At 38.9% G+C, this 23,522-nt stretch overlaps 1 protein-coding gene across 2 annotated transcripts; it reads left to right on the top strand.

Moving 5' to 3' along the window:
* The first annotated feature begins 1,154 nt into the window (after positions 1-1,154).
* ncaph.S (non-SMC condensin I complex subunit H S homeolog) lies at positions 1,155-21,524 on the top strand. 2 transcript variants are annotated; one of them, XM_018254138.2, is made up of 18 exons: positions 1,155-1,307; positions 4,158-4,398; positions 6,222-6,315; positions 7,194-7,286; positions 7,383-7,521; positions 9,455-9,567; positions 13,002-13,191; positions 15,193-15,284; positions 15,522-15,718; positions 15,816-15,964; positions 16,043-16,146; positions 18,435-18,557; positions 18,664-18,771; positions 18,853-18,981; positions 19,096-19,206; positions 20,826-20,911; positions 21,001-21,076; positions 21,203-21,524. In XM_018254138.2, the coding sequence occupies exons 2-18, from the start codon at positions 4,163-4,165 to the stop codon at positions 21,260-21,262; spliced, it is 2,100 nt and encodes a 699-aa protein (XP_018109627.1). In that variant the 5' UTR covers positions 1,155-1,307; positions 4,158-4,162; the 3' UTR covers positions 21,263-21,524.
* Positions 21,525-23,522: the final 1,998 nt, after the last annotated feature.

Raw genomic sequence — 23,522 nt, 5'->3', positions numbered from 1 at the left:
TTGAGAGAGGGGATAGGAGGCTAGGAGGTACAAATTTACCGGCAAGTATATCGGCGATAAATTTATAATACTGGCCCTGGCTAGTATTTTACCGGCTAGGCTGGTGAAATATCGGCTGGGTGGCAACCTTAGAGGCAAGAAAAGCAGGGCCAGCCGGCACTCAAACGGATCCACAGGACCAGAGAAATTCAATTAAAAATTTTATTTATGCAAAGTTAAAAATATAAATCTGCATTTCCATCCACCCTACGCGTTTCGCACCCACTCAGGGCGCTTCGTCATGGGCTCAGTGCCCTGAGTCGGTGCGAAACGCATAGGTTAAAAAAACAGTGTCAGCGGGTCAATAGGGGGCAGCATATTAGTGCATTGAGCACAATAGCGCTTTCTGCACTAGCGGAGCTGAATTTTTGGGATTTCCTGGAAATCTGTCTCTTAAAGTTATGAGACTGTTCGCTGCAGCCTGAGGCATGGTTCTCACCTTGCCTCATGGCAGGAGTGGACCTGGGCATTGAGCATCATCTTTACCTGCCAACTCTACTTTGAGGGCTGCTCCCTCCTGGGGCTTTGTTCTCCACTAGCCTCTGGTAGACTTGCCACCCGGCCTGATTTTTACCAGCCTTGCCTGGCCGGTAAAAATTATGGTTGACCCCAATGTTATTAATAATGAAAAAAGATAAATATATAGGAAGGCCCTTATTTTTTTCCAGAAAAGGTGGCAACCCTAACCTCTGGTATCAATGCCCTTTAAGCACCCCTGGGGGCAGGAACCTAGGTGATTATAATGTATAATCTTACTAAAGATCCTGGAGAATATAAGGCTAATAAAAAATGAGATGAGTCTCCAGGTTTTGGGGTTTTGCTATTAGATATACTTCAGATTTCAGGTTAAAACATCACTTTAAAATTAGGGACGACAGTGTAGTCGAGAAAGGCTATGCTAAATAATGCATGAATTTACACGAGCTGTATATATATATCTTCTTGCGTTGGGTTGGTATGTAGGAACAATGATAATGCTCTATCATAATAGCACACACGTGGTTATGGAACAATCTAATACTTGAAAAGTTTAGTTTTCAGAATTCCCTTTGCCCAAACTAAAGATGGCCGGCGTTAAAACTACGGAATGAGCCGCTTCGCGTGAGTTACAGCCCCTTCCACTTCAACCAATCGGCTCTCTGCAAATGTCACCACAGGCCGACGTATCTGGACCGTTACTTGTGCGACGTCATCGCGTATTCCAGAAGGCGGGAAGCTTTTGAAACTTCAAGGCAAACCGGAAGTAGGAGATCGGGGCACAATACGGGGTATGTATGTGGGCCAAAAAGAAACAAGGTGCTACTTTGTTAAGTAAACTAAAAACTATCCTTCTCGTCTATAGCTGCTTTTTTTTGTGTGATTTGTAGCGTATTGCTGACAGGATTGTGTCTGTGTGTATCAGTCACTCTTCATTTATAAGAATTGGGCCTGGGGTCATTTATTCTTTATACAAAATGAGATACTTCTTGGGGGAAAGTGTAGGTTTCAGAGTAAAAGAAAGGTGTCAGTTGCTGTGTGTATCCCAACAATTGATATAAAGCAAGACTTATGATCTTTATATAATATATAATATAATGTGTGTCCTGAATGATAAACACCTACAGTCTACAATGTTCAAATACTTCCCTGCTGTGAGTTGTAGTTTTGAAACATTTGAGGATCCCAATTTGGACAATTTCTCTCTGTCACTAAGATATTTCTTATACAGATGGGCAGTACATGCGACCTGGTACAACATAACCACATTGATCTATTCTGCTACTGAAAATACAATACGACTTGTTTGTAGCCAGATACAGGCATCGTTCTCCCAGGCAGGGGGTCGGTTAAATCACAAGTAGCAGCAATCAAAATGCATGAATTGGTGGGGATTTCTTTCTCCGCTTTTTTGCTGAGCCCTTACCGGTATAAGTGAATGTAGTTTCTTATGTGTTGAATACCCTAGCCCTTGAATTGTACTGAATATCTTAAAACCCTCTGCAAAAATCAAGACAGTTCAGGGTTAGGCTTAGGAAACTGTGATTCAGCTGGTCAGTACTAGCTAGTAGTAAGTTTTTAGTAGGGATGCACCGAATCCACTATTTTGGTTTTGGCCGAACCCCCGGATCCTTCAAGAAAGATTCGGCCGAATCCTAATTTGCATATACAAATTAGGGATGGGAAGGGGAAAACTGTTTTTACTTCCTTGCTTTGTGACAAAAAGTCATGCAATTTCCTCTTTGCATATGCAAATTAGGGATGGGAAGGGGAAAACTGTTTTTACTTCCTTGCTTTGTGACAAAAAGTCATGCAATTTCCTCTTTGCATATGCAAATTAGGATTCGGTTCAGATGGGCAGAAGGATTTTAATCCGAATCCTGCTGAAAAAGCCGAATCCCAAACTAGGGATGCACCGAATCCACTAATTTGGATTCGACCGAACCCCTGAATCCTTTGCGAGGGATTCGGCTGAATACCAAACCGAATCCGAACCCTAAATTGCATATGCAAATTAGGGGTGGGAAGGGGAAAACCTTTTTTACTTCCTTGTTTTGTGACAAAAAGTCATGCAATTTCGGTTCGGCCGGGCAGAAGGATTCGGCCGAATCCTGGATTTGGTGCATCCCTATATCAAACTGAATCCTGGATTCAGTGCATCCCTAGTTTTTAGGATTAGTTGTTCAGAGGTACAGTAAGCTGACCAGAGTCACCAGATCAAGTTTTCTTTGGGTCACAAAAAAAAAAAATACTGATTAGAATGTGTCTCTGCAGTTAAGGTCTGGTCAGTCTTGAATGAAGACACTGAGATCTTAGCAATTACCAGTCAACTATGCAAAGAGGGGGAGACTGGACTGATGATACAATTATTGTATTCACAATTAAACTGTTTTTTACAGGATAGGTGATGTATTATTAGAACTCAGTAGTAAGACTAATATTTCTACAAACTATGCTTATATGACTATAATGCCTATGATGTTTATGACATAATGTCACTTTAGATGTATTAGGCATGAAACTGCTTCATATATGCAGTAAGGTAGGCAAATAATTGTTTATTATCAGCACAGTACAGGAAGTAGCCCTTAAACATTATGCTAGACAGTCAGGATATAGTTGTAATACATTTTTATACTATGTTTATTGCACTTTGCATAAAAGTATGATTCACAAAGATTTTAGTACAAAATTACACTATCTTGATCACCTATAAATTTGTTGTGATTTTAGTATATTTGAATGTATTTGTTTATAATATATAATGCACTAGTCACTTTATTTAGGGGATGTCACTTCCCTAATTGATTTGGTTCATTTGTTTTCTCCTGTGAAGAGAGATTTTGCAAAGCTATACCTACCCTCATTGCTTAGCACCCAGGTACTGCCTACGTTTACAGAGTGCACCTTTGGACTTGGATATATATATATATATATATATATATATATATATATATATATATATATATATATATATATATATATATATTTATTCCATTATAATATATATATTCCATTACCAGGAAAATATTTAGGGATGCACCAAATCCACTATTTTTTTTAACCCCTGAATCCTTCACAAAAGATTCGGCCGAATACCAAACCGAATCGGAACCCTAATTTGCATATGCAAATTTTGTTTTGTGACAAAAAGTCACGCGATTTCCCTCCCCATCCTTAATTTGCATATGCAAATTAGGATTTGGTTTGGCTGGGCAGAAGGATCCTGGTCGAATCCCGAACCGATGCATCCCTAAAAATATTGTTAAACAATATGGCAAAAGTCTCTATTGCTCCATCATATATATAAATTGTATTCCAATACCAGAAACTCAGTGTTTGTGAAACAATATGGCAAGAGTCGTTTTCATATCCAATGTGCTTAGATCCACAAGGAACCGTGGATCAAAACTCGTAGATATGAAGATGAAGCAATAAAGACTTTTGCCATATTGTTTAAGAAAACACTTGTTTCATGAGTGCTTTCTGGTATTGGAATCTAGAATTGTTGGTGCTCATCCAGCCTGTGCTATTGCGAGTGGTGAGTGCTGATGAACAGAGTGTATATGTGTATAGTAGGTACATGTTTGACACAATTATTAACATCTATGTTATTATGTTGTAATTTTTTTTTTTCTTAGACAAAATGAGTACATCAACACCTCAATCAGGAGGGCGCAGAAAACCAGAAACTCCAGACAGTGCTTTTCTGTCCCCAGCCACTAGGCCTCAGCCCATCAGTGCTGCTGCTACTCCCACCCTGCTGAATTTTACCAGCAATGATGATGAACGGGAAAGAAAACTTCGGCGCATGTCCAGGGTCATTGACCTGCAGCTTAGCAATGCTAATTCCCCTGCTACTGCTATTTCACCTGCTCAGAGGTAATCATCCAGGTTCTAGTAATCTAGTTTATTTGTTTTAGGAGTCAGATAACTTATTTCAGGGGACATGTTATAGTGGAACCTGTAGTATGTACTAGATCAGTGATCCCCAACCAGTAGCTTGTGAGCTGCATGTTACTCTCCAACCCCTTGGATGTTGCTCTCCGTGTCCTTAAAGCAGGTGCTTATTTTTGAATTACAGGCTTGGAAGCAAGTTTTAAAGTGGACCTGTCACCTACACATAAAAAACTGCATAATGAAAGTCCTTTCCAAATTAAATATGGAACCCCAAATTTTTTTCTCATAAAAACATCCATACCTGTTATAAAGGTGTTTAAATATCCAAACTGTCAATCAAATATTACCTGCCCCGCCTCTATGCCCGTGGCATAGAGGAGGGGCAGTCAATTACTTTCACTTTCCATTCAGCACTTCCTAGATGTCACAGCTCTCCTCACATTCTCCCTTCCCTCCTCAGGCTCTATAATTGTGTACGGCACTGCAAATGGACATTAGGTCCCTCATTCTGGTTCATACACAAGATTTTGGGGTGATAATTTCACAATTTCCCTTAATAACCCTGTCCACAAAATGGCAGCTGCCTGCTTGCTGTGATTGTATAATTCCAAAACAGAAGGAAACAAAATTTAAATAATAAATACAGTGTAAGTAAAGTTTATTTTGCTCAACTAACATGATAGAAAAGAATTTGAAATTATTTCTTAGGGTGACAGGTCCCCTTTAATTGCATAAAAACTAAGCATATTGTCAAGTAGAGCCTCTTGTAGGCTGCCAGTCAATGTAGGGGCTACCAAATGGCCAATCACAGCCCTTATTTGGCACCCGAATGGAATTTTTCATGCTTGTGTTGCTCCCCAACTCTTTTTACATTTGAATGTGGTTCACGGGTCAAAAAAAGGTTGGGGGCCCCTGTTCTAGATGGACCTGTTCTAAGCTGCTTTTTGGACGATTTTTATTTTTTTTATAGTTTCTTTCTAGTCAGGCTCTCTAGTTTTTATTATGAATTTCAAAGTGCCTTACTTTGGCAACCAGATAGCAATCTGTATTTTAAGTCCAAGAGCTGTAGAACAGAAAATGTAACCATTAAAAAAAAAAAAATACAAAGCTAAAAAGTAAAATAAAAAGACTATTTGCAAATTGCTTTAGGAATGTTCTCACCATACAAAACGTTTATATCTTAGAAAAACCACCCTTTGAGTGTAATTGTGCTACTTCAGGGAATGTAGTTTGTTGAAACAAGTATAGAAAGTTGCTCAGTCTCTACTAATTTAGCACACTTATTTCAGAATGTAAGCTCTTTGCCACATTTATGTTGTTCATTCCATTTCCTTTTGAACATATCCAGAATTCATGCATTTAGAGGTGAAACAAGACAAGCAATGATGAATCTAAGAACACGTTTAAAGAAGTAGGACAGTTTAAAATTACCAGTGTTCGTCTGCACTGAACAAAGTTGTGTGTACGGCAGTATAGAACTCCTCAAATAATCTCTACTGTGCTCACCAAAGGCTGACACAAGCATTGGAATGAACTGAAATGAAGAGGAGCTATGGTCCACGGGTCCATGCTTAGTAATTATTATCAATGGGAGTGCACCCCAGTGGTGTTACCTTTCCATCTTCTTTATTAAGTGGATATCATCATTATTATTATAATACCATACTGTCCAATGAACACTCCAGTGGACGTTAAAGAAAACTGTAGCGTACATTTATTGGTTATATGTTTGTTGAAATTTCTATGACAATTAAGCATCTTCATGTTTTTGGTCATATAAATGATGTATTCAATTATTTTAGCAGGGGAGCTGATACTCCAACATCTCTACTGCCCAAATTAAACAACACACAGATTTCAGATCATTATTCCACCTGCATTAAGCTGTCTCAAGAAAATGTGAGTTATTTATTTATATAATCTGAAAAAGTCCATCCTAAAATTCTCTTCTGTTTAATTGCTTTGTGAAAAGTTTACTCTCTTATAAACGCTGTTTTTTTGACAAATTTTTAGTCAATCCTAGTATTATAAATATAGATTATGAACCATGTTTGTTAATGAAACAACCCTAAACATTTGGGGGTGCTGCAATTAAATGATCGTGCTTTAAGTGGACCTATTCTGTTGTAGTAGTTTTTACTGCAGCGATGCACAAACTTTTAGAGGCACATTTATTAAAGGTTGAATTTTGAATTCACTCTAAATCACTCAAATTTGAATATACTCCAAATTTTACTGGGGGAATATTTAATAGAAAATAGAATATCTAAAATTTGCACGATTTTTACCGACGCAAAAACTCGAATCAAAACAAAAAAAAGAAACTTGAATGTCAGGAAGGCTAGTAACATTTAAATAGATTCCTGGACCTCTCCCATTGCCTTATACATGAACTCGGCAGGTTTTAGGTGGCAAATAGTCGAATTCGAGTTCTTAAAGGGCCAGAGTATGATAAATCTCAGAATTTGAATTAAAACTCGAATCGAGTTTGTATAATTCATAATTTGAATTTGAGAGTTTTGACCATAAAAAAAATTAGAATTTTCAATTTGACCCTTAATAAATCTGCCCCCTAACGTTCAACATAGCCTATATTTGGATAGTTACTCATTAATCATCTCTCTGCAGTAGTGTGGTGACATGGGTGTTAGCAAAGCATTATGCTTTCTAATATTTGTTCTTCGCTATCTTATTGTAAGCAGTATTGTAACCTAACTGCCCTCCTAGGTCCTCAGTTGCTTTGGACTGACTTTGTAAAATGCATTGTTCTTTCACAGAAAATAACTACTAAGAATGCATTTGGATTGCACTTGATTGATTATATGGGTGACATCCTGAAACATAAAGACAGTGAACTAACTAATTTCAAAGTAAGTGAACTTGGCGCACTCAGTTGCAACTGATTACCCTGTGCTCAGTATTAAAATTGTGCTCATTTTGCCTTAATGGATTTCATTTGATTTTAGGTTGCAGCTGGGACTCTGGATGCCAGTGCCAAAATATATGCAGTTCGAGTCGATGCTGTTCATGCAGATGTCTACAAAGTTCTTGGTGGCCTGGGAAAGGAATCTCAGGCAACCGAGGACACCGAAAACCAGGAAACAGGTTGATACTAGCATAATATTTTCTGATTACTTTTATTGCTGAATTGATTTTACTCTTCACTACTACGGTGATGGAATGCAATTATGCAAAAAACCCAAAGCCATCACATTCTTAAGGAGAGGTGATAAGCAGAACATAAAGTAAGACGTTTAATAGGTCAGAGCTAGGAATGCAGAGAATATAAACAGCCAGAGAGATACAGCTTTCAGTGCCAAATACATTTACAAATTACTTAGGGATTCTGTCATTATTTTTATGGTGTAGTTTTTATTTCTAAATTACACTCTTTACACTGCATATATTTCGCTCTACAATATAAAATTTAATTCCTGAACCAGCAAGTGTATTTATTTAGTTGTAATATTGGTGTGTAGGTGCATCTCGGGTCATTTTGCCTGGTCATGTGCTTTTAGAAAGAGCCAGCACTTTAGGATGGAACTGCATTCTGGCAGGCTGTTGTTTCTCCTACTCAAATGCTAATGTTAAAATAAAAAGTTGCAATAACAATAAATGTGTAGCCTTACAGAGCATTTGTTTTTAGATGGGATCAGTGACCCCCATTTGATAGCTGTAAAGATTTGGAAGAAAAAGGCAAAATAATTACTAAACTATAAAAAATAAATAAGGAAGACCACTTGAAAAGTTGCCTAGAATTGGCCACTCTATGCAAAACAATTTATATCAAAATATATATGTCCCAAAGCTTTTAATTAGTAAAAATAAATTATTTATTCAAATTCATATTAAAAATTGGATACATACTTGACCCCACATGGCCCACCTTACGCGTTTCGTACCCTCCGGCACTTAGTCATAGGTGTCTCATAGAATTGGCCACTCTATAACATGCTAAAAGTTAACTCAAAGGTGATCCACCCGTTAACTTTTAGTATGATGTGGAGAGTGATATTCTGAGTCTGAATCAGTTTACAATAGTCTTTTATTGTTTTTTGTTTTTTAAAGTTATTTAGCATATTACCCCAGCAACCATGCATTGTTTTGAATAAGAGGCTGGAATATGAATAGGAGAGGAAAAAGGAGTAATAAAAAGTTTCAATAACAATGATGCGTTACTTTACAGAGCTTTTGGTTTTTAAGATGGGGTCAGTGACCCCCATTTGAAACCTGGAAAAAGTCAGAAGCAAAAAGCAAATAATTCAAAACCTATAAAAGAAAATGTTAAACCTATAACAAATAAATAATAAAAGACCAATTAAAAAGATGCTTCCATTTCTTAAATTGACGGTTTTATATTTAGCATTACCCAATGGCACATACTACTAAAAATTATATTATGAAAATGACATAATTGCATGAAGTGGGGTTTTAGATATGAACTATTTTATGGAATATATTTCTATAGAGGCCTAAATTGTTTTGGGGGGGGTATAGTTTTCTTCGAACCGGTTTTCATGCCTGTCACCTCTCCAGATAATATTAAAGGGTTTTACTTTTAATATGTTGTAGAGAGTGATATTCCAATTGGTTTTCATTTTTTATTATTCATCATTCATTTTATCATTATTTTTTTAGTTATTTAGCTTTTTATTCAGCAGCTCTCCAGTTTGCAGTTTTGGTAATCTGGTTGCTAGGGTTCAAATTCGCCTAGCAACCATGCGCTGGTTTGAAATGAGACTGGAATAGAACGATGAGTAATAAAAAGTAGCAATAACAATACTTTTGTAACCTTACAGAGCATTTGTTTTTAGATGGAGTCATAACCCTCATTTAAAATGTTGGAAAGAGAAGAAGAAATCAAATAGTTAAAAAACTAAATAAATAATGAAGACCAATTGAAAAGTTGCTTAGAATTGGCTATTCTATAACATATTGGGAGAGACGTTATCTTGTTAACCTTTCAATCTGAGACCAGGGTGACCAGAAAAATTTTAAAGCATAAGGAATATGACACCATGTAACTTGCTTTGTCTAGATACAGGTCCTCAGGATGGCAGAAAGAATCCGAAGAGGAGGAAATGCTCATATAAAACAATTGAGAGGAATCTGAATAGCATAAATCGTTCAGAAACAGAACGCAAGAGTGAGGTATGTCTCCACTTTTTCTTTATAGGAAATGCACTCAAACTTCAAATATTCTATTCTGGAAGCACCATTAAAGGGGTTGCTCATCTTTCAAACACTTTTTTTTTCAGTTGAATTGTTTTCCAATTGTTAACCAGGAATAAAGACTTTTTTCAATTGCTTTCCATCTTTTTTTTTCTTTCTTAAACACTTTTTTTCAGTTCAGTTGTTTATAGATTGTTCCCCAGAAATAAATACTTTTTTCAATTACTTTCCATCTTTTATTTTTTTATTTTTTTACTGTTTTTCCAAAATCTAATAATTCAAGGTGTGGACTATAAACTGTTACAAATTTGCAACATTTAGTTGATACATTTCTCAGTATCTGTTGAATATCAGCAACTATTGTATCAATTCTAATAGCTGCCTTTAATGACACTTGGGGATTCTGTTCAGCAGGAATAAATATATGAAATGTATCAACTAAATGTATCCATTTAGAACAGTTTAGAGGGTCGGCGACCCCCCTTCCCAGAGCTGTTTTAGAATGTGAAAAATGACATTTTACACTTTAATATTAGAAGAATGGTCACACACAGAAAATAGAAAGTAATTGGAAAAAGACTTTATATCTGAAACCAAGTGAACTGAAAAAAGTGTTGGAAGGTGAACAACCCATTTAACTGTTTTTTTTCCAAAATTGAAGTTTAAAGTTTAATGTTCCTGGTTCTAGTGTTCCAGTCTGGCAGCTCAGTGATCCAGGTGCAGATTTCGATCTGTTACAACTTGCTACATTAATTTCTCAGCTTTATCTGTGGAATATTAGCAACTGTCATTAATTCTAACAGCTGCCTTTAATGAAACACAGGAATTCAGCTCAGCAGGCCAGAGATAAAGCCTCCCTCCCAGAGCTGCTTTGTAAATGAAACTTTGCACGTCAATATTGGAAAATCAGTCACAAATATAAAGTGTTTTGGAAAAGACTTTATTTCTGGTGAACTATCTGAAAAGAACTGAACTGAAAACAGTGTTTGAAGGTGAACAACAACTTTACAGTCCCACAGTTGATTAGGGTAGGCGTTAATGTGGCTTGTGAATTGGCTTGCTGTCCTATCCTTTTGAAAACAGGGCTGTCTGTCAGCGAACATCTATAACTACGAATATAAATTGCAAAAGAAGTGCTAAAAACCCCCCTTTTTTGCATTTTATCAGTTATTCTTCCAGAAGTCTAGCAGTTATGCTGTTGGCCAAGCTTCCATGTGGTTGTAGCACCCCCACGCCTGTCCCTTTAAATGGTGGTCCCAGTCTTTTTAAAAAATTGGGCGTTGGTCTAGGCAGGCTCTCACTTTAAAGCCGGAAAGTGGGGGAGAATTAAGCCAGTGGAACCAAAGCTGTGGTCTAGGCCAACTGGCAGCTCGCGACCCCCCCCCCCCCTTGGATGGCCCCCTCATGAAAGTTTGTCGGCTGTGTCTGCTTACCATGTGTAAACTTTAAAAGGTATCAGTACTGAGGTTAACTGGCCCTGGATTATTTAAACCTCAAATATAGACTGTAATCCCCTGTATTGTTCACACATGTACCCCCCCCCCTGCATTGTTCACACTTGTGACACCTCTATTGTTCACATCCCTAAAGACCTGTACTGTTCATACCTGAGACCCAGACTGAAATTGTTCACTTGTTCACACTTTATACAAAATGCTATTTGGGCACCAGCACTGTGTTTTTGTATGTAGTACATATTAGAGTGGTCCTGATAGGTTACCCTGTCTCCTGCTCCGTTCTGTCTTCTCTATAATCCCTGTGTGAGCCATACTCTGCCTTCCCGATGTTCCCTGTGTGCCATACTCTGCCTGCTCTATGCTCCCTGTGTGTGTGTGTGTGTGTGTCATACTCTGCCTGCCCTATCCTCCCTGTGTGTGCAATACTCTACCTGCACTATGCTCCCTGTGTGTGCCATACTCTGCCTGCCCTATGTTCCCTGTGTGTGCCATACTCTGCCTGTATGTGCCCTGCTCTGCCTGTGGAACATAAGCCTGGTAGGAGTTTGTTCTGGGTGTTTGTTAGCATTTGAAAATTATTGTTAGGGGCCCCTAAGGTGTTAAATCATGTGCTGGGGGTGCTGTGTTATCCACAGGGGAAGATGAGGCATATGGATTTAAGGGAATGTAGTAATATGACTTTTTTTCACATTTGAGTGATAAGTGATATCCCTGCAGTGAGCACCAACCATTTGGTTTTTAGTGTGTTACCACAATTAATCTGGATTTGGTCTTGTGGTAACATGGGTGTGATTTAAAGTGGGTGTGGTTTAAAAACAGAGAGTGGTCAACACTGGCTTCCATTATTGAACCTCCACCATGTAGGCCAGAACAATTCCGGCTCTCGTTCCACAGAAGTTGGACCGCACTGGTCTAGACAATCTCTCTTTTAAAAGCTAATGGGGGCGCGGGGAACTAAGCCCTCTGACTGAAACCAATGCCCATGTCAGGAGACACTTATCTCAAGAAAAGCTACCATGCAGAGAAGTGCCAGCCTTTGATTATTATGACCGGAGGTAAAGAGTTAGGAAGGTGCCAGCCTTCAATATTAGGACCTGAGATAAATTGTTAGTAACCACCATATGGGTTTTACCTTGACGTGGTATGGTGGCTTACCAATTTTATGATCATAACTTTGTAACTTATAACCCCTGTTTTTGTAAATACATGTACTTGCATAGATACTAGATTTCTTGTGAGACAGGGGAACAGGGAATGTGCATTGATGAACCCCCTTGTTTTTCTCTATGCCTACAAATATATATTCATTGATGCTTTCTATCCTACATTTTAAAGGAGAATTCAACCTGTGGGCAAAAAAACCCAAACCCTGCACCCCATGTAGACCCCCTCCCTCCTCCCCCCAAGCTAACCCCCCCCAGGGAAATGCCCCATACTCCATACTTAACCTTCGTCGCAGATTCTTCCAGCGAAGTTCCATGCATCCATCTTCCGTGTCCTCTGTAGGCTGACTGAGAGACCGGTATTTCTTCGCATGCGCAGTTGGAGCAGTTTGCTATTATACGACAACTACGCATGCGCAGAATTACGAGGAAATTGCAGATCTCCCAGTCAGCTTACCGAGGACACGGAAGATGGACGCGTGGAACTTCACTGGAAGAATCTGCAACAAGTGGTAAGTATGGAGTATGGGGCATTTCCCCGGGGGAGTAGTTAGCCGGGAGGGGTCTACGGGGGGTGGGGGGGTAAGAGGTTTTTTGCCCACAGGTTGAATTCTCCTTTAAGTTGTAGGCTGCAAAGAGGCAGAAGGTGAAGACAATAAGTAAACTCTAAAAAGACTAGGAGATGCTGACCTATGTAACATACTAAAACTTATCTTAAAGGTGATATATAGGCACATGCGTTGCTGAAGCTGGCTTGTGTGATTTAAATTTCTACTAAACGTCTTCTTTACAGATTGACCCACTATTCCAGAAGGCAGCCGCCTCTTTTGATGAATTCAGTACAGCTGGTGTCTTCCTCTCCACTCTGAAATGTCACAGTTATCACAGCGAGTTGCACTTTGATGCAGACGTGAAGCCACTTTCAACCGCAGAGGAGACAGAACCACCTAGTCCAGGTTCTATGGACAGTACAGAACTTAAATGTATGTTTCCTTCAGCAGCAATAATTTATTACTTGGCAAGTTCTAGTTTGCTGTCTTTCCATGAAGTAATATACATGCCTATTTAAACTTAAATTTGTTCTGATAAGTTGACACTGACCCCACATTTTGTTGAGCACAAGATAATGGGACATGGGTTGGGCTTGGGACATGGGTTTTTCTGGATAAGTGATCATTCTGTGATTTGGAACTTCATACCTCAAGTCTGCTAAACATCATTTAAACATTTAATAAACCCAATAGGATTGTTTTCACACGAATAAGGATTAATTATATCTTGGTTGGGATCAAGTACAAGGTTCTGTGTTGAGAAAAAGAAAATATGTTTTAAAACTTTCAACTATTTAATTTAAAATGGAGTTGATCTTCCTAATTCTGAGCTTTCCAGATAACTGATCCGATACCTGTTGTAACATGCAATCTAACAACAGCTGCTGCTCCAACCCCAGCTAAAACAATTTAAGCATAGGTGTACTTAAAGGGGTGGTTCACCTTTAACTTGGGATAGAATGGCCAGCTTTAAGCAACTTTTCAATTGGCCTTCATATTTTCTTTTTTTTATACTTTTTGAATTATTTGCCTTCTTCTGACTCCTTCCAGCTTTCAAATGGGGGTCACTGACCCTCATCTAAAAACAAATGCTCTGTAAACCTACATATTTATTATTTCTACTTTGTATTACTCCTCTTTCTATTCAGGTCCTCTCCTATCCATGTAATCAAACGAATCCATGGTACCCAGTGCTAAATACAAATAATAAAATGAAATTATAATAAAATGAAAACCAATTGCAACTTGTCTCGGCATTTGACTCTCTATGTCTACTAAATGTTATCACAAAAATTATTTTAATTAAACATGGAACCATACTTGTCTTGTTGGTTCTGTTATGGTAAAATGCAGAAAATAAAAAAAACCTTTAAAAAAAAAAAATGATCTCAAAGGTGAACAACCCCTTTAATAACATATATATTTATATCTCCTGTTTGGGGTTGTGCTTTGTGTTTTAGCATTACATGGCTGAAAGCCTCATGGGCAGATGCAGGTTTAAAAGAAGATATTGAGTAACCAAATCTGACACCCCTCCATTACCCTAAAGCCATTGATAGTGAAGTTGGAGGTGCTTCTAGCTACTCTACAGCTTTTCCCATAAGTAAACTTGCATCTGGTGACAAAAAAAGATTTACCCTATGGTTTTAGTGTGAGCTAAAATAATTTTTTTCCATGGTTAAAGGAGAACTCAACCCCCCCGCATAGGTGATAACACCTATAAGTGCCCCCAATCCTTTACTCTCCTATATGTGCCAAGTAAGCTCATGGGTGCCATCTTGCGGCTCTTCAGATTTGTTTTGGAAGTGAGCTCCGTTTTGACGCATGTGCAGTTGGAGCAGTCTTCTACACATGCACCAAAAGCGCCTGAACTTGCCAAAGGGAAGTAAGAGAACCTGAAATAATCAGAAGAGCTGGAAGATTGTGCCCATGAGATCCGCTGTGCTTACTCTGCACCTATAGGTGAGTAAAGGATTAGGGGCACTTATTGATGTTATCACCTATGTGGGGGGATCAGGGATAGGGGGGATTATGTAGGGTTCTGGGTAAGGGGGTTTATTAGTTCTCCTTTAACTAGGGATGCATTGAATCCACTATTTTGGATTTGGCCGAATCCTTCACTGAAGACTCGGCCTAATACCGAACCGAATCCCAATTTGCATATGCAAATTAGGGCTACGATTGGAAAACATTTTTTACTTCTTTGTTTTGTGACGAAAAGTCACGAGGTTTCCCTCCCTGCTCCTAATTTACAAATGCAAATTTGGATCAGCCAGGCAGAAGGATTCGGCCAAATCCTGCAAAAAAGGCAGAATCCTGGATTCGGTGCATCCCTACCTTTAACATAATATTTTATGTCTCTATGCACTTTTAATTTTCATTCATGTTATTCCTCAGAGATTTTGCATTGGTATCTCTTGTTTCTTTGGACAGCCCTGTTTTTACAGTGTGTGGAAAAGCGTCCGCTATGTCCATCCCTCTCTGGGTTCCGATTCATGCAGTGGAACAGTGATGCCCAAAACGAGGTATTTTTAATATCTCTGCCACTAATAGTAGTATAAATACATTTGATGTCTTATATTAGTTCTTTTTTTCATCTGTTTTACAATTTCTCTGCTTGCTTGAAAGCCTCAGAACGTAGCTTTTTATTTTGAGGCCTTCTCCTGTTCCTTTTTAATCTGTCATACAAGTAGCGGCCTGCTCGTAGAAAACAACAGTTTGTATTTCAAGCCTAAGATCATTGCTAATACTTTCTACCTCAGAACTTATCATTATTAATGGACAAGTTTAAGAAGAGCGACCACGTCTTTGACATCAATGCAGAGGTGGAGGATGACTTTGTGGAGTCAGAAGCTCCGGTAGCTGATGAATTCGATGCAGATGTTTGCGAAGGGATGGATGCTGGAGATATTGGAGAGTTTGCAGAGCATCGTGAAGCTTGCAGATTAGAAAGAAAAGGGTATGTTTAATTGACCTTTTTAAAAATGTATTTGTAAATTGTATTTATTAAATTTTATAAAGAGACCAATATTAATCTTGCCCATCTCTCATTATAGAGCACAGCTAACTCAGATCGGAAATGGAGACATCGGTACCATGTGCCTTCAACTGTCTTCATGCCCGGGAGAGTATTCCTACTTTAGCCCTCGTACCATGTCCATGTGGGCCGGCCCTGAGCATTGGCGTTTCCGTCCCCGTCAGAAAGGTAAGTGCTTTCTTATCTTTTTCTACTTCAGATGAACCCAGAGCACCGCTTAGTAACAATTTGTTGTTTTGCCTATAGCCAGCACAGATTCTGACCAGCAGCGGGTTAAGAAGGCAAAGAAAGTATTTGAATTAAATTTTGAAGATGACATTGACTTTGAAGTTCATTTTCGGAAAACCAGAGTGAGTGATGCCCTTGACGTTATTTAAAAAGACTTTAATTTTGCTTTCTAAAAAAACTCCCCTTTCACCTACATGTTTTATGTAGATGTTTTATCTTTTAATTAAAAGAAAAGGCACTAACTGACTAAGAACTCAAAGTTGCAACGTTTCCCTTGAAGACAACATATATGATCATTGTGGCTTACTTTTAAAGGAGAACTAAAGCTTAACTGAAGAAGTAGCTAAAAATGTTGTACGTTATGTACCAGCCCAAGGCAACCACAGCCCTTTGTCTGCAAAGATGCCCCAGTAGCTCCTCATCTTCTTTTCTGCTGATTCACTGCACATGCTCTGTGCTGCTGTCACTTACTGAGCTTAGGGACCCACTCACAATATACAGTACACATAGAATATAAATGTCACTATATAAGATTAATTAGTAATTAATACAGATAATTACTACATGGCAGCACAGAAACCAGTGCAATTAGCATCAGAATTTAATAATCAGCCCTGTAGCATCAGATTATATTACAGACCAACCTCGTTTTCTGCTTGATAATTAGTGACGACCCCTAAGCTTAGCTTCTCAACAGCTGCTCAGAGCCCACTGAGCATGTGAGTGTCACAGACACTTTCCAAGATGGTGACCCCCTGTGACAAGTTTGAAGTCCTGGATCATTGCTGCTATTGACAAGCTCAAACTTAAGGTGGTGCAATAAGTTCAGTATATAAAATGTGCCATTTTTAGCAACATTACATTTTTAAGGGTTAGTTTTCCTTAAAAAAGTTGAATGTAATATGACTGATTTCAATAGTATCTGCAATATATGGTTAAATGTATCCAGACACCTGCCTGTCCGATATCCATTTCCCAAGACAAAGGTATATATATCTGAATACTAGTGTATATTGCACACACTGAAATAATTAGAAAGTTATTGAACCAGCCAATCTTCTCATCAATTTTCATGCTGTTACATCTGTAAGAATTTAATAATACTGTGTAAGTTGCCAAAGCTGGTGCCACTAGTTCTGTATGGCACTAAACAAATGAAGTTTTGAATTTTTGTTTAGAAATGTAGTTACTAGCTGCACCACTTCTCCATCTAAGAGCAGCTATACAACAGTGCCATCTGCTTTATGGTGTGCTACGGAACTGCCCAAATGATTCTGTTGAATAAAGTATGTCCTATAAAGTTACCTGTCTCATATTAAACAGTATATATGTTTATCAATTCTTTAGCATACCTTTTAAAGGAGAAGGAAAGGCTAAAACTAAGTAAGCTTTATCAGAAAGGTCTATATAAATACACCAGTAAACCCTCAAAGTAATGCTGCTCTGAGTCCTCTGTCAAAAGAAACACATTTCTTTCATTCTATTGTGTACACATGGACTAGGGCTTTAGCATGCTCAGTTTGCTCCTCTCTCCGCCACCTCTAGTGATGTGCGAGGCAGCCCGATACACGAGGGTTCACCTGCGAGTGGGGCAGGTTGGAGCCGACCACCCACCTCAGGTGGTGGACGGGTCCGGGTTGAGCTTTTCTTCCTTCTCTCCCCTTTTGCCACCTTGCACTGACGACTTCCAGCTTCCTTTTTTGATAGACTCATGCCTTCTCTCCCTGCCCATTTTTGTGACATCATTGGCGGGTCTATGAAAGGAACCCGGAAGTCAGGGGCGCGGACTCCAGGGCTAGGGCATGAGCATGCTCAGTTTGCTCCTCTCTCCCCCTCCTCTAGTGATGTGCGAGCCAGCTCGATACACACGGGTTTACCTGCGGGTCGGGCGGGTTCGAGCCGACCTCACACCTCGGGTGGCAGGTGGGTCCAGTTTGAGCTCTTCTTCATCTCTCCCTCTCCACCACCTTGCACTGACGACTTCTGGCTTCCTTTTTTTATAGACTCATGCCTTATCGCCCGCCCCTTTTTGTGATATTATCGGCGAGTCTATGAAAGGAACCCGGAAGTTGCGGGCGCGGTCTCACAGAGGGCGGATTAGGGTTGGATGAAACCCGACCAGCACATCCCTACCCTCCTCCCCTCCCTGCTGTAATCTGAGCCCAGAGCTATGAGTGAGCAGGGAGAGACTCAGGCAGGAAGCAATGTCACACCAAGCTAATATGGCAGCTGCTATCCTAAAGAAACAGAGCTTCTAGAGCTGTTTACTCAGGCATGGTAAAGCATTTTACAGAATAAATATAGTGTTATAGCTTGCGCTATTGTGGCTAATCTATTAGCAGTAAACTGCTTCGGTAGCTTTCCTTCTCCATTAAGAAGTAATTAAATGTTTTTTTTATTTTTTTTTAAGGCTGCTACCACACTCACAAAGTCTACACTGGAAAGCCAGAATAAGAAGTCTACAACACTGCCTGCAGACTTCCATTATGATCCAGACAACATTGCCAGGATGAGTCTGAGACCAAAAGACAGGGTAAGCTAATGGCTAATTTCATTCCTTTTAGTTTCTTTCTATTTTTCCATAAATATATTTCTGCACATTTCTAAAAGAATGTTGTCTGTGTGTTTTTCTTTGACAGATAAGAAAGACAACTGTTCAGGAATCTGTTTCTGAACCTGAAGATGACATTGGTGACTATGATTACAATAATCCCAATGATACTTCCAACTTTTGCCCAGCCCTTCAGGTATGTGCTGTTCCTAACCGAGTTTCACTTTGCTCAAGGCTTTGGCAGGATTTTGTATATTGTGGCTGATTTTCAATGTAGGCTGCAGACAGTGATGATGATGATGAGGCATTTTTGGGGCCTGAGTCCAACAGCGCTGGATTTTCAGCCGAGAACCAGATGAACATCACCAGTTATGGGGAGTCCAATCTTGTGGCAGAGCCACAGAAGGTGAGTAAAGAGAAAAATCCTTGAAACCAAAGCAATCTAAGGATGTCAGCAACTTTTTATTTTTTATAGCTATTTCTTGTATGTATTTCATGACTGTTTAATATCTTCCTGCAGGTTAACAAAATAGAAATTCAGTATGCCAAAACAGCTAAGAAAATGGACATGAAGCGTCTTAAGAGCAGCATGTGGAGTCTGCTAGCTAACTGTCCTGAGTCACAGGAAGAGGTACGCCGTGCTGCTAAAAAATTCATTAAAAGGGAATAGATTTTTAAAAGCAGTATTTAAGACGATGCCCTTGATCTACAAATGCAACATTACACACACATAACAGTGCAGAGGAAGTTTATAAGAAATGAAGTTACATAGGTTAAAAAAAAAGACACACCTCCAGCAAGTTCAACCTTTTAAGTCTATATGTATAACTGCTAGTTGATCCAGAGGAAGGCAAAAAACCCCATTTGAATTCTCTCCAATTTGCCTCAGAGGGGGACAAATTCCTGACTCCAAGATGGCAATCAGACTAGTCCCTGGATCAGCTTTAACTTCAACTTTTTTCCCTCCCTTGCTAAAAACCTATCCAATCCCTTCTTAAAGCTATCTAAAGTATCAGCCAGTACAACTGATTGATTCAGGGAGAGAATTCCACCTCTTCACACTGTGAAAAACCCCTTTTGAATATTTAGACAGAACCTCTTTTCTTCTAATTGGAATGGGTGACCTTGTGTCAGCTGGAAAGACCTACTAGTAAATCATTATATGATCCCCTTATATATTTATACAGTCATCATATCACCCCTTAAGCAACTCTTCTCCAGCGTGAACATCCCAAACTTGGCCAGTCTTTCCTCATAGCTAAGATTTTCCATACTTTTTACTAACTTAGTTGCTCTTATCTGCACCCTTTCTAATACAATAATGTCCTGTTTGAGTGATGGAGACCAAAACTGTATGGCATATTCTAGATGGGGCCTTACCAGTGCTCTATAAAGTGGAAGAAGGACCCCTTCCTGCTGTGAATCAATGCCCCTTTTAATACAGCTCAAGACCTTATTTGCCCTTGATGCTGCTGACTGGCATTGCTTGCTACAGCCAAGTTTATCATCTACAAGGATGTAGGCTGAGATCATAATCCCTTTTTAAATATTGAAATGACATCAGATTTCCTCCAAACTATACGCACCATACCAGATGAAAGCGAATCGGAGAAAATCTGAAATAGAGGCTGATCTAAAACTGAACTAAGCTCTCTTAGAACCCGGGGGTGTATGCCATCTGGGCTCTGGTGCCTTGTTCACATTAATTTTTATTAAAGCTTTATGGATATTTATATTCTGAATCAGCCACTGACTAGATTGAGCAGAGCCATTAGTGCAGCTATAAGGTGTGCCTTGGAACTCACAGTCCTCCATTGAATACACTGAAGAAAATAATTGATTTAGCACATTTGCCTTTTCTGTATCTGTTACAACCATACTGGTACCATTATTTAAAGAAGCAACACTCTCAACCCGCATCTTTTTACTATCAATATACTTAAACTTTTGGGGTTAGTCTTAGCCTCTACCGCAATGTGCTCCTCATTTTCTATCGTTGCCTTCCGGATGTGGTTTTACAACTTTTATTATAGGGTTATAAATGCAGCTTCTGTCCCCACAGACTTGTAGTTTTTAAAATATCTTTCGCTTCTTTCCTATTAACTTATATTAAGCCACATAGGGTGATTTTTGGTGCTTCTACGTTTACTTCTTAAGGGAATAAAATGAGAACAGTAACAATTGAATATAATTTAAATGACATTTTAAAGTTTAAAACACCAATGTTATGCAATATCTTTTCACACCCAGATGCCCAGTTCAAAAGAAGAAATTGATGCTGCATTAATAACTGATGAGCAAGTATTCAGCAGCGTTACCCATGGCTTGCAAAAAAGGTATTTTGTCCATTCTTTCTCTGTTTGTTGCAAAAGTAGTCTCAGTCCCATTTAAAAACCAACTTGTTTTTGTTTAAATCTCCCTTTAGGTTACCTCCCGTGATGGCTCAGAATCTCTCAGTCCCCCTGGCATTTGCTTGCCTCTTACATTTGGCTAATGAAAAGGTGAGCAAGTGAAACAAGGCTGCACAGGCAGTACTTAAATATATACTGTATGCAGCGACAACTATAATATATATACCCTAACCAATATATTATATCCAGGCTTAATGTTCTTTTCCTCTCCTTCAGAATTTAAAGCTGCAAGGAATGGACGATCTATCAGATGTAATGATAATGCAAGATGACTAACTATTGGCAAGTTTTCTGGCTAAGAGACTCTTCTGTGGAATTACAGTGCACAAATAACACTTCAAAGAAAATATTTTTAAAAAGACTTTGGACTTTTGTTGCAACTGTAACAGAAGAAATGCTTTGTCCACCGTAAACCCTCGAGTATTTTTTCATATATATGTAAATAATGTATTTATCTCACAATAATACATGTCGTTTTTTAACCCCTTACCATTTATAGTAGCCAGGATGAAATAAAACCCAAAATGAGCCAAAAATATTTGTAATTGTTTAGGGTCTTTGTATACCATTTTGTGAGTGTTCTATATTTTTCTATTCGTTGTCAAAGGAAGAACCGTGATGTTCGTCTCTCATAATTCTTGCATGGCTGTTTTCCAGTCTTACGGATCTACTGGTGTCTTTCTGCAAACTCTGCATTTAGATCCTGACAGATATACTAGTGTTAGTGGGTGCAGGTTAAAGGTGACTGATATCAATGCACAATTGAAAACGACGGCAATAAGTACCTCTTTACTCAGCCTCAGGCATTTTTTTCCATTGCTCAGATTCTATGCTGTGTTCTGCATCTAGCTTCTGCAACTTCTCCTGTGCTTGCAAGGTTTGCATCTTTTCTTCATGAGAAAAGCACAAAACAACGTACAGGTACTATGCATGTTGCTATACATGGTCTATATATTTAAAGGGGAACTATTGCGAAAATTATAATTTAATATAAGATTCAGCATACTGAAATAAGAAACTTTCTAAATGCAATCAATTAAAAATTCGGTACCGTTTCTCAAATAATCAAGTTTATCTTCACTATCCCTCTCTTCGCATCTGTTTCTCTTTATTCTCTCTTCATGCAGCAGTTGGGTGTCAGATATTCATTGACAGTTAGATCCAATATATCTTATAGGGGGGCTCCTTTTGTCTAGAAGATGTATTAGAGCTCACTCTATTAAAATCAGCAGACATCATGTCTCTCTACATGCAGAATTTGTGCTAATTTGTACTGGAATCAGTTATTTGAGTGAGCTCTAATATATCTGCTAGGAAAGGAAGCCCCCTATAACATATATTGGATCTGTCAATGAATATCTAACACCCAACTGCTGCATGAAGACAGAATGAAAAGAAACAGATGCTGAGAGAGGGATAGTGAACATAAATTTGATAATCTCCGAAACAATGCAGAATACTTAAAGGGGCGGTTCACCTTTGAGATAACTTTTAGTATGACGTAGAGAGTGATGTTCTGAGACAATTTTGCAATTGGTTCTTTATTATTTGAGTTATTTAGCTTTTTATTCAGCAGCTCTTCAATTTGCATTTTAAGCAATCTGGTTGCTAGGGTGCAAAATCCCCTAGCAACCATGCACTGATGTGAATAAGAGACTGGAATATGAATAGGAGAGCAGCTCAATAGAAAGACCAGGAATATCAAGTAGCAATACATTTGTAGCCTTAAGGTGGCCATACACGGGCCGATAAAAGCTGCCGACAGACCGGGTCGGCAGCTTATTGGCCCGTGTATGGGGCCCCCGACGGGCTTCCCCGATCAGCCAGATCTCGATCGGATGGGATTAAGAATCCCGTCGGATCGCGGCCGCATCTGTTCGTTGATGCGGTCCTGCGATCCGACCGCCCGTTTGCGAACGCTAGGATCCGATCGTTGGGCCCTAGGGCCCACGATCGGATCAGCCCGATATTGCCGACCTCAAGGTGGGCATATAGGAGGGAGATCCGCTCGTTTGGCTACATCGCCAAACGAGCGGATCTATCCATGTATGGCCACCTTAACAGAGCATTTGAGTCAAATAACTATAAAATAACTATAAAAAAATAAATAATGAAAACCAATTGAAAAGTTGCTTAGCATTTGCCATTCTATAACATAAAAAAATTACCTTAAAGGTGAACCACCCCTTTAATCAATTGTGTTTACAAATTTTCTTATTTCAGTATGCTGAAGCTTATATTTTTTTTCATTTTTCGCAATAGTTCCCCTTTAAAATCTGTATTGCATTGTGTAGAGATCACTTTCTTTGATGACCTATTAAACAGTCACGGAGTAATACTTTGTTTAGCTCCACATCTACGGTGATTCTTCGTTCACTGAACGATAAGCAAGAGTCTATACAAACGTTTGCGAATCAGGTGCGTTGCTTATTCACATAAGTATGTGGGAGGAACTCTCATAGGCTTATTCACTGAAGAGAATGAAGTTTTGTCTCTAAATACATTCTAGTAGTGCGTCCCGATTCGTCCAGCTTCT

The sequence above is a fragment of the Xenopus laevis genome, chromosome 3S (assembly GCF_017654675.1).
Source record: "Xenopus laevis strain J_2021 chromosome 3S, Xenopus_laevis_v10.1, whole genome shotgun sequence".
Taxonomy (NCBI): domain Eukaryota; kingdom Metazoa; phylum Chordata; class Amphibia; order Anura; family Pipidae; genus Xenopus; species Xenopus laevis.
The sequence above is the reverse complement of the archived record's forward strand: the minus strand, read 5'-3'. Positions and strand labels throughout refer to the sequence as shown.